The following is a 12,592-nucleotide window of genomic DNA, read 5'->3' on the forward strand; positions in this document are numbered from 1 at the left end:
CTGGCCCATGTGGGAATCAAACTGGCAGCCTTTGGAGTTAGGAGCACGGAGCTCTAACCACCTGAGCCACCACGCTGGCCCCACTACTTTTAATATTCAAGAGAATAACACTGTAAATAGATAAATGACTGATATATATATATATATATATATATATATATATATAATATATGTTTTGCTATCTTTCTGCTAGTATGGATGGCTGTAAAATTCACTTTCGGGAAAATCTTCTGCAACATCTTTCACTAGATTGAAAACCATAATCAAACGGCTTCTTTGGTATGGTTTTCTGCTGTATTATATAATTTAAACTATATATTGAGATCTTGTTCAGATTAATGGAATTAATAAAGATAAGACTTTCTGAATATTTTGTATTGCCCAGGGCCCTAATGTCAGAATTTTTCTATTCGTAAGACTGTTTAGGTTCTAATCCAAACTGACCAAAACTTACTGATTATAAAGAAAAACCAGCTGTGTATTATTTCTACTTTCTAAATGTACTCAATACTAAAATATATAAAACATATGGTATTTTTAATAAGGAAAAATGAACTATACCTCTCAAAGAGTCAGTGAAAATGTGTTCTAAAGTGTATGTATATATGTGTATATATATATGTGTCTGTGTGTATATATATATATATGCATGTGTATACACACACACACACACACACACAATGCCAAAAAATGTATACATATTTTAAGAAAAGGAACTGTATTAAAATTGTAATACTCAATATATACCAACAACAAAAGATGAATGCAAGTCACAATTGATTTCTGTAGTTACAAGAGGTGCTCCAAGTGGTTCCCATCAGCGTCCAGACACTTCTGATTATGGCGAACTACTGCTTGAGCTACGTTGACCAGTGTCCGCTTGTACTGCTGCACATGCTGTGTCAATTTCTTTCTGCAGTACCGTAGTGTAGCCGGTGTTCTACGGTACACCACGTCCTTTAAGGTCCCCATAGGTAGAAGTCAAGGGGTGTTAAGTCAGGAGAACGTTCTCGAATTTCAAATACCACTTTAAAATGGTGTTACGTTCCTCAAACGACATCCATGCTTCCACCATTTTCTTTGTCCTGCCTGTCGCATGGTGACACTAGCATTCATTTGATTAACGCCATCTTTTGAGCGAACATCATACTACACATTGCTACCATAATTCAATTCAACTTGGAAAAGTAATACATAGATAACAGCTCTTAAAATGTGTATACATTTTTTTGGCACCCCCAGGATATACACATGACCGCTCTAACCAGGTTCTGCGTTATTGCCCATTCACATTAAAGAAATTGCAATAGATGTTATTATTTACCTTACAAATCAGTCAAATTAGTAAATTTCCAGCAACATGATTTTACCTGCAGCAAACTTTCCACGAAGCACAGACTCTATTGATATTTCGTCTTCTCCGAGGGCTTCCACAGTTACCTCTGGGAACTGCAGGAGACCACTAGTCACTTGGGCTGTTAAGTCGTGCATACTTCCCCTGAAAATATTTTTAAAAGACAACATTATTATGATAGATTTCTACTATAATGAACTTGATTATCTCTAACCAGAAGAAAAAAAGAAAAAGCCACCACGTAAAAATAAACTAAAATCTGATTATAAAAAATACATATTATGTGCTTCTGGACCGGAGATATTTTCTCCTAGGAAAACATTTTCCAAACAGCCTTAGGAAAGTTTCACTAAACTAGATATTGTAAGGATATACATGATTACCTAGATTCTTTGAAAACTGGTTCGATGCAGTTAATCTTACTGCCTCACAAACTCTCAAACAACAGTTCCACTTCACAAACAAACAAAAAAATGATATAGTGTAGAAAAATTATTGCTACAGTAAAAAGGGAGAAAGTCCATGAAAAATGTCCAAATCCACAGCAACCTCAGGAATTAAGTGTGGCACAAATCTTTAACTAGGTAGAAGAAAATCTAAAATTACCTTTCATTTCCAACATATAGAAGACTAGACTCCCTGAATGACCCTCTCATTATAATCAATTAAAAATGATTGTTAAAACATAAATGTATTTTTTTGAATGATACTGAGTTGGCAAAGCCAAAAGTGAAGAAACAGCAGGAATTTAGACAAACGGGCTTGGGCCCTGAGGGCTAGTGAACAAATCCAGTCCTGGTGACCCTGATCTTGTTTTCAGTACTCTGAAGTCTCCAGAGACAGAAGATAAAGCTTAGTACTAACAGAGCCAATGAAAGCTAAGAAGAGCCTCCCCACCCCACCAACCCACTGAACTCCACAAGGCTGTGTCATCAGCATAAAGGTAGATGAGAGAAAAACCCACTGTGCAGGAAAGGGAGCAGTAAAGCTGCCTGTTTTGACCTTGGCTGTAAGACTCTACTCGAAAAAAGAAAATTTTCCTTCACACAAAATGAATGGCTGGAATCTAAACTATATTACCTGAAAATACTCAGGTGAAGAATTAATTAGTAAGTATTCTCAAGTTGGTAATACTCCAAGCAACCCACAGAAACCACCGTATATTCTTGGGAATCTCAGAGTTCTAAAAGATGGAAGTTCAAAGAAAGTGAGCTCAGTCAAAATAACAAAATGTAACAAGGATATCATGATCAACAGACAGCAGAATCAGTCTATCAAAGACTTCAGATATCGAAATGATCAGAAAATAGAAAACAAGGAAGTTTAATATGCTTAAAGAAATCAAAGATTTAGCTTGCTAATGAGGAAGAAACTTTAAAAATTAAAATGAAAAATGGTCAAGCAGATTTGAAAAAATAGAACTTCTATACTGAAAAATGAAATAAGTAAAATTTAGAACTCAATGGGAAATAATGGGGCAATGAGAACATTGCAGCTACATGCAACATTATGGGCAAAGTTCAGAATATAATATTAAACAATAAAAGTAGCAAAAAATACATGTAGAATGATTACATTTATATAAAGCTAAAAAGACTAAAATTAAACAAAATATTGCCTAAAGATACAAACATATGTAGCAAAACCATGAACAAAACAAGGAAATAATGAACACAAAATTCCCAATAGTAGTTACCTTTGAGGAGGGAAAAGGGATTAGAATGGAAAAGAATACACACAGGATTCCGGTAACGGTAAAGTTCTTCTAAACTTTGGTGGTGAGTACACAGGTATTCACTGCATCATGATTCTTTATAACTTACAAATATTCTTTTGTGCCCACTCAACAAATAACAGACAACAGAGGGAGAAGACCTAACATGTTTATTCAGAATACCCCCCCAAATGTAACACTAACAGGAAGAGAGGCAATATTCTAAAAGATTATTTCCCATATTTATAGACACACCAATTCTTGGTAATCAGGAAGGCCAGTGAATCCTAGGTAGAATAAATAAAAGGAAATGAGTTCAACAACAGTGGAAGCCAGAAGTCTGAAATATCTTCAAAACTCTAAGCAAAAATAGCAGTCAACACATAATTATGTATCACTGAAATTATCCTTAAGAACAAATATGAAGCACATTTTTAGACAAAAATTGAGTTTACTACAAACAGACCCTTCCCTTTAAGGGAATTCTAAAGGATTGTAAGGTAGAAGACTTCAGGTAGAATAGTGATCAGAGAGGAGGTCTGAGATACAAAAAGAATTGTATGTCAAAGTACTTGTAAATAAATGGAAAAATCCGAACTACAGACCACTTAACAATGATAATGATTAATGTATGGGATTTAAATAAAGCATCCATAGTCCTTTTATCATCTGAGAGAATAAAGACACAGTGGTTCAATTTACACTTTTTTACGTATCCATGTTGAAAATATATACAGTTAACCCTTGAATAACAACAGTTTGAACTGCAAGGGTCCACTTACATGTGGATTTTTTTTCACCAAATACTGTAAATGTATTTCTTCCTCCTTATGGTGTTCTTAATAACATTTTCTTTAGCTTAATTTGCCCCTACTCCTTCATGTTGTTCAAGGGTCAACTGTACAGGAAGAGATATATACACAAGAATGTACCTATCAGTAGTTTTCTAAATAGTAAAATACTAAAAATATCCAAATAAGAGAATGAAGTGGAATTTGCTTTATCAGATAGTAAAAACACACTATTATATTATAATTAAAACAATTTGAGACAGACTAATAATGGACAAACAGATCAAACAGATAATCTAGACATAGAGCCACAAAAATCCAGTAGATGATAAAAAACACATTTTGATATTTCAAATCAGAGAGGAAATATGGACTATTCAATTGACATTATTGGTACAATTCGCTACTCATTTTCAGCAGTTACACACTGGTGCAGCAAAGAAGTTACACACATTACCGATACACATACTACACATCCCTTCCTTAATATCTAGAAATTGAATAAAATGTTTCAGAGAGAAGTAAACTAAAGCAGTGAATAGATAACCCTAGTTTTCCTACGAAAACTTCAGTTCTAGAAGCTTCTCATTACACACAGCACAGACCTCAGCAGAGGGCCATCTTCCAGGGTGCTGTGATACGTTTTTGGGGGAAAGGCATGAAAATCCAGAGGAGTCTACCAGGCAGGAGAGTGATCCCAGGTACAAGTCTTCACCAGGTATAAGGTTTCCCAAGTGATTACACTCAACTGTAACATTTTAGCATTTTACAGTTTATTCTAGTTCATAAAATTAGTCTCTGTATGAATTCTTCTATATATCTGCACACAGAGATATGTGAAATATTCTCAAAATGTTAGTACTGTTTACTATTGTGTGATCCAAATTTGGGGTGATTTATGCTTTTCAGTATGGCTTGGATTTTAAAAACGTTTTTCATTTTTATAAAATCAGTAACAATGACAGAATTTAAAAAAAAACAAAATTAAAATAAAACTTTGAAAATACAGGAGGTATTTATGTAATCTTAGGATGGGAAGAAGGTGCAAGTCAACATTAATATTCACTAAAAATCAAGAAAATGCCAAGTCATGATACCATTTTTGCCAATTACTGTTGAAGGTACAGGGAAACACACGTGCATATATACTATTGTGGGAGCATAAACCCCAACAGCCTTTTCGGAGGATAATTTGCCACCTCATCATTGTACATGGAAAAATCTTTTGACCTGGCAATTCTAGAACTTTTATCTCCCATAGGCAAAAGACTTATATCCTCTATCTCACTCACCTGCAGCAAGATCACGGGGAAAGAAATCCCTGTCACTCCATAACTTCAAATATTGCCTGTCACTCCATAACTTCAAATATTGCATGACACAACACCACAACTCCTTCCAAAGCGACAGACAGCACTCACCACTCTCTGTTTGGATACTACCAAGGCACTTCAAATCAGTATTTCCAAAATGAAATGATCTTTCTCCCTCCTCCTTAGAAATTTATCCCCTTTCTTTTATTTTGTCTTTCAGTTAATGATTCCATTACCTACCCAGAAACTTTAAGAACTGAGCTAAAACAATGATTCTTCAAGAAACTTTCCCTGACGACTACCCCTCCCCTCACTCCCCATGTCTGGGTTACGTTATAACTATCCTGTTTGTTCCTAATGAACCTGGTACTTCTCCTATCACATATGGCACTTAATCACACTGTGTAACTGCTTCTTTGTATCCCCAACTCGACTGAAAGTTCTTAGAGGACAAATACATACCTTACTTTATCATTTTAATTCCATACTGTGGAACAAAATATTGGTTAAATACATGAATAAATGGTGTCCCTTTCCTTTTCCTCCCCTTATCATGCAATATAAGTAGTAACCAAAAACAGCCCACTTAAAAAAAAAAAAAAAATCTGCATCCCAGTCTGTCATTTCTATTCCTAATGATTCTGCCTTTGTCAAACGCCTGATCTCTAACTAGACTGCCGATGGTCTTTTTACATCGTTACTTGTTCTTGCCATTCGTATTCTTTACCCAAAGCTATAACTGGCAAGGACTTAGGCCATCCTTGCCAAAAAAATGTATGTAAAAAAATAATAAACTTGAAAGGGTCACTCAAAAAGTTAACAAAAGATGAGTTTTAATTTTCTGTTAAGTCTACAAAGGCTATTTTCTACATAAAATTCTGATCAACTCAAAAACGATATATGTCACCACGAACTCAAAAAACTTGGAAGGTATGTTTGAGATTTCCTACTCATTAAAAGTGGAGGTTTGCTTTTTTATTATCCAAAACAAATCCCAAAGTACACTATAAGGACAGTAGATTGTAATTACTCTGCTATATGGTCAATAGAAAGTAATGACTATTGGCTCCAATACAAAAACCTCTATATTTATATGATGGCCCGAGGCTAAACTCTTACCTCCTGAAAGCATTATATTTGCACATAATGATCACATTTGTCTCCTCCTAAGTATCTTAGTACTAAAGAAAATGTTAGACAAATTTAGCAAGAGCCTCAATCACATTGATATTATGTTATTTTCCTCTCTGATACCTATCTGTGGTCTTGATAAGACCAGTGTGATGGTAAACTGAAGTTAATACATTTTCCTATTAACTTAAAACTAAAGTCATTTCTCTAGAGCTAAACCCTTCAGAATTCCACGTGGTAGCTTTTCTCAGTGTATTGTTCAGAGACATTCAGCAAAAAAGTTCCACAATCACTGCAATTCAATCAAGATCAATCACCCCAACAGAATTTTAAAGATTTTCATAAGGTGATTCTAAAGTTTACCTGAAAGAATAATGCACAATAATCAACTTTTTGAATATGAAATATAAATGTTCTATTTCTTAGGCTGGATGTATTTTCTGTTATTTTTAATATAAAACAGAGATTACGTTGTGGAAATACCAACTCAAACCGTCACAGTATTTTAAAAGAGAATTGTGATTTCCACTCCAGATATACCCACCATTTTAAAAACAGGACAAAATATATGAAACAAGGAGTTCAGACAATGGACAACAGGTAGCACAGGACAGTGGTCCCTGAGGGAAGTAAAAACAAAATGACTTCTAGGACTGTCCCAGTTTACTGTACCTAGAATGGCCAGGACACAGAGCAGAGAGGGGGAACCCAAATGGAGCTGGAGGATCTCCCTGAGCTGAGGAGATCACACAGCCAAAGGCAGCTAGAATTCACCGGCAGAGAACTGCAGTACAACAGGCCCTACAAAGGGCTCCAGAGATGGGCAGTGGGTTCCCCGGAATCTTCATCTGATCAGCCTAAGCATGTAAGGAAACTACCAAGAGGCCAAGGAATGAATCACTGGAAAATTGAAGGAGAAAATCCCCGGAGCATACACAGGGCCAGGAATAGCTCCATAGTGGAAAAACCTCATAATACATGGGGCGCAGAGTAGAGTACTCAGAAAGGTACTGACTGTTTCAGTAGTATGGAGGAAAAAATAGCCCTCCTCTAAAGACTGCTCTGGTCTAGTCTACAAAGGCTCAAAAAGCAAGTCTCAAAGAATCAAAGTGTTTCCAAGTAACTTAACTGCATCCCAAAACAAAGCTCAAGAATATATAAAGAAATGCAAAAATATTCACTCCTCAAGAAAGTAAAATTCACAATGTCTGGCACCCAATCAAAAATTGTCAGGCACACAAAGCAGCAGGGTGGTATGACCCATAATATGGGGGAAAGGAACAGACCTACAAATGACACAGACATTAGAATTACTAGATGAAGAAATTAAATCAGTTATTCTAGCTATAATCCCTATGTCCAAGAAGATAGAGGAAAGCATGAGCATGTTAAGGAGATTTAGAAGATACAAAACTAAATTGAACTTTTAGAGATGACAAACACATTAAATGGGATTAACAGATTAGATACAGAAAATATTAGTAAATGTAAACACCCACAATAGAAACTATCTAAAATGAAGCAGAGAGAAAAAAGACTGAGACTGGGGGTGGGGGTGGGAAGGATGCAGCTATGGGAGAACCTCTCATACCCTAATATTTATAATACAAATCTCCAAAAGGAGAAAACAGAAATATTTGAAAAACGAATGGCCAAATTGTTTCAAATTTGATAACAACTATAAGCCGACAAATCCAAAAATGGCAGTAAAACTCAAAGGACAAGAAACATGAAGAAACTCCACCAAAATACATCAAAATCAAAGGACAAAGAGAAAATCATAAAGTAACACCCTGCAAAGAGGAACAAAGATAACAATGACAGGAAATTTGAAAACCATGCAAGCCATAAGAGTGGAACAACATACTTTAAGTTCTGAAAGAAATTAAGCTTTTATGACATGCCACCATTGGCAACCTGTAAAAAGTAATTTACAAAGTTTCAACTCCTTCTCAAGTTTGAGATAGGCCGAGCAAAAATGCTGTGCTGGCTGTCAATGAATATACTGTTCATTTTCTTAATAAAGCACATGGACTACGTCACTCTCCTTCTCAAAAAACCCTTCGATTACTCCCTACTGCATATTAAAATCAACACCCTCAGTCACAGGGCAATGTGGTAGTCCCAGACTACCTTTACAGTGTTTTCTCCCAAAACTACTTCCTTCATCGTTTTGCTATTGCCTAGCACTTTCATTCTTTTATGCTGTTCCTTCGTTCCATCTCCATATAACCAAAGCCCATCATTCAAGGACTAGATTCCCAGGGTGGTCTGGGCAGATCCATCCTTTCCTATTTTCATTTCATCTCTGACCTCACTCCTTTCCACCTTTGTGTTAGCAACCCTAAATGAAGTTTGTGAAACTCCTTAATTGGGGTTGCCTGACTTCCTCACTATACTATGAATTCCTAACAGGCAAAACTCGTATCTTATTCCTGTGAATTCTAGAGGATCAAAATGCCTTGCAACATGTGGTAAATTAGGATAGCAAGATACTAGCAGGGGCAGAGACAAACATGTTAAACAATAAAATAATTAAAAAAAAAAAAATCAGTATTCTTAAAACCCAACAAAACAACCAAATTAAAAAGATGGCCAAAGACCTTAATAGATACCTCAATAAACAAGACATACAAATAGCAAATCAGCACATGAAAAGATGCTCCCCATCATGTCCTCAGGGAAATGCAAATGAAAACATCAATGACACACCACTACACACGGATTCAAAGGGCCCAAATCCAGAAACTGACAAGACCAAACGCTGATACAGATGTGGAGCAACAGGAACTCTCGTTCAGTGCTGGTGGGGATGCAAAATGGCGCAGCCGTTTTGGAAGACGGTTTAGCGATTTGTTACAAAACTAAACATACTCTTACCATAGAATCCAGGACTCACACTCCTTGGAATTTATCCAAAGGAGCTGAAAACTTATGTCTCCACCAAAACCTGCACATGAATGTATATAACAGCTTTACTCATATTTGTCAAAACCTGGAAACAACCAAGATCCTTCAGTAGGTATATGGGTAAATAAACAGTGATATATCCATATAATGGACAATCATTGGGTGCTTTACAAAAAGTTATCAAGCTATGAAAAGACATGGAGGAAACTCAAATGCATATGACTAAGTGAAAGAAGCCAATCTGAAAAGGCTACATGCTGCATGATTCCAACTATATGACAATTCTGGAAAAGGCAAAACTGTGGAGACAGTAAAAAGATCAGTGGTTGCCAGAGGTTAGCAGAGAGGCAGGGATGAACAGGCAGAACACAGAGGATTTCTAGGGCAATGAAACTGCTCTGAGTGACACCAAAGGTGGATACATGCCATTATACATTTGTCCAAACCCATAGAAGGTACACTACCAAGAGTGAACTGTAATGTATACTATGGACTTTGGATGATAATAATGTAGGTACATCAATTAATTGTTCTGCTCTGGTGGTGGATGGTGATAATGGGGGAAGCTATCTATGCACGAGTGGAAGTAGGGAAAGTGTGTACTGGAAATGTTGGTATCTTCCACTCAACTTTGCTGTGAACCTACAACTGCTCTAAAAAATAAAGTCTATTGAAAAGGAAAAAAATATTGAGCTCAGCGTATTTTTAAGTGCACTACACTGATTCAGTATTAAGAAGCAAACAAAATTCACGAGAGTACTAGGAAAGATACTAACATAGAATATTATAAATCAGTTGTGTGATATACACACATCCTCAAAAGCAGCTGCATTCCACTACAGAAAATAAAGCTCTCATCTAGTTGTTCAATAATTATACTGCAACATATACCAGGCAAACATTTCTACGAAACATTTTGTTCGCATTTTACTTTTTCTTTTTGACTCAAAAAAACTAAGAATTACGATTTAAATGTAAACTACCAGCATGTAAACTACCAGCGGACCCAGAAACTTTCAACCTTTTAGCAGTTCTTTCAATCTTAATTCAAACACTTATTAATCGCCAACCACTTTTAAAACATTGTATTGGGAAGGGAATGCAGAGGCAGAAAGATGACTTACTTCCTGACCTCAAGGAGTTTACATTCTTTGGAGATGATACATAGCTGTCACACACAAATAAATGCTACAACAGACGTGTATCCTGTGAGATCCCGGGGAAGTGGGATAAAGGGAAATGAAAGGCTGCATAGAAAAGATGGCATTTAAGCAAAGTAGGATTTGAAATTTGAGAACTTAAAAAAAGGCAGAGTAGGCACTCCAGGTGAAAGGACATGAGCAAAGGAACATCCAAGTATGTCTTCAAGAAAATGGGCCCAGGACTGGGGACAATTCTGGATTAGATGAAGCATAAATCTGTGACTACGTGGTTAAGGCTGGAAAGTAGAACAGCCTTATTGTAGAGACTGTTGATCTAATCTGGGGCAATGAGACTTCATTCTGAAGAAAGAATGAGTTCCTGAACGTTTTCTTGGTTAGGAGAGAAAGAAACAGTGTTTTGTGTCCATCGCAAAATTGCTGTATAACAATCCTAGAACATAACTTAAAAATAATTTTTGCTGTTTTGCAAATTGGTGACACTTTGGTACTAGGTTATTTAAAAAATCAGTATCAAAAACTACAGTACGGAGAGAATGTAGATTTTTCTCCTAGCGCTTAACACAGAGCATCTCTCAAGCATTCACGTGAGCTGGACTTGTCATTCCTGGTCAAATCCTCCAAAATAAGTAAACCTACCCTAATTTCTTCTCTCCTCACAGACCCAATCAGTGAAAGTTCACAAAAGGTTCTTAAAATCTCCTGGCTCCTTAGACTATTTTGAGGGTAAAATGAAGTTTAGAGTTTCCGAGAAGACTTATACTTTATCCCAAAGGACCCAGACCCAGGTTCTTTCAAATTATCTCAATCTTTTAGAGCAAATTAACCCCTAATCCCCCCCCCCAAAAAAGTCAACCAGTAACAAACGTAATCGTCCTCCTGTTTCCCGGTGGGAAAAGTAAGGCAAATTAACACCGACTCCAAGATGTACGGTTATTTTAAATCTCCTTTTTCCGACCAATTCACTGCACCTTTCAAATCACGAGTCCAACTTCTTCCCTGCCCTGGACTCACTCGAGCCAAGCCCAGGAGCATGTGCAGCACGCTCCACAACGTTAAGACCGACTCAAAATACCATCAGGTTCCCGAGGAAGGCCCGCCAAGCTCTCAACCATACTGGAGTAGGGAAGAGGCGCCGCGGTCGAGGCCGGCCCCGGGAGGGAGAGGACTCGACTGCCAGCGCGGAAGTGGCGGGGGGTGGACCCCAAGCGCTTCTCCGCCGCCATGTGCCGCCGCTCCACAGAAATGGTTATATAACTCTCCCCGGAGCCCTGGAGCATGCTGTAACCGCTAACGCTCGCGTTCGCCCCCTCCGGCCCGATCTGCGGGCCGGGGCACCGCCGCTAACCCGGCGGGTATAAGGCCGGCTTAGGCCCGGCACGAGGGCCCCGCGAGCGAAGCGCGGCGGGAGAAGCCGGGCCGCCGCTCGGGGCCCAGGCCGTGCGGGCCCAACCCCCTCCTTCCCTGCCCGAACCGACCTACCGGAGCAGGGCGCGTGCCCGAGCCGCCGCGACCGCCGAGTCCAGTAGGGCGCTAGGCAAACGCGAACTCCTCCCGCACAGGTCCGTCACAGCATCTCCCGGGAGACACGGTCGCCAGAGGTGGAATGCACACACCTCCGCCGCGCAGAAGCTGTTTCACGCCTTACGGGCCTCCGCCCGCGACCTCCCTGGCCACCTCCAATCCACACCCCCCGAGAGTGCCTACGCCGGCTTCAGGCCGGCTGACCGCTCAGCGACTAAAACGCAGACGCTGCCCGCGCCGCGGTTCCGGGTCCTCCCCTCTGCGATTCCGCCTCCGCCGCTCGGACAGCGCCGGCCCTGCTTTGCGCATTACCCTGGGCAGACAGACCGAGTCCCACGCGCTGGGGAGGGGAGGGGAGGGAAGGGGGAAAGCGGACAGGGAGGGGAGATGGAAAAGAGATGGCTGCGCGAGGACCTCAGTTCTCGCGAGTGTTCCGGCCTCGGCTGCTGGCGCCGCGGGAATTTTCAAACTCCGCGTGAAGGAAGGTGGCGGAAGAAAAGGGAGGAAAGGGAAGCGGGCTCCTTCATTCACAGAAAATGGGATCTCCCCTCTTCCAACGCGCTGAAGGGGAGAAAGACTACGAATCCCACAGTGCCTTGCGCCTTAAGTTGCTCTGGCGGCCCGACCCGTGGGCCCGGCGCGGTGTCGGGAATGGTAGTCTTTGTCTGAGGTCGTGCCAGGCTGGCCCCTCCCGC

General features: G+C 39.3%; 1 protein-coding gene across 2 annotated transcripts in view; it reads right to left on the reverse strand.

Annotated features, from left to right (window-relative positions):
* AHCTF1 (AT-hook containing transcription factor 1) overlaps positions 1-12,385 on the reverse strand; it is a 72,072-nt gene extending 59,687 nt beyond the window's left edge. The window contains exons 1-2 of one of the 2 annotated variants that reach the window (XM_088799118.1): positions 11,856-12,381; positions 1,371-1,498 (exon numbers count right to left, since the gene is read on the reverse strand). In XM_088799118.1, the coding sequence (XP_088655244.1) occupies positions 1,371-1,491 (121 nt within the window). In that variant the 5' untranslated portion in view covers positions 1,492-1,498; positions 11,856-12,381. Of the gene's footprint in view, positions 1-1,370; positions 1,499-11,855 lie in introns of both variants that reach the window. The other variant, XM_088799119.1, reaches the window with a different exon arrangement.
* Positions 12,386-12,592: the final 207 nt, after the last annotated feature.

Source organism: Rhinolophus sinicus, chromosome 6 (genome assembly GCF_057876585.1).
Source record: "Rhinolophus sinicus isolate RSI-liver-muscle chromosome 6, RSI-T2T, whole genome shotgun sequence".
Classification (NCBI taxonomy): Eukaryota; Metazoa; Chordata; class Mammalia; order Chiroptera; family Rhinolophidae; genus Rhinolophus; species Rhinolophus sinicus.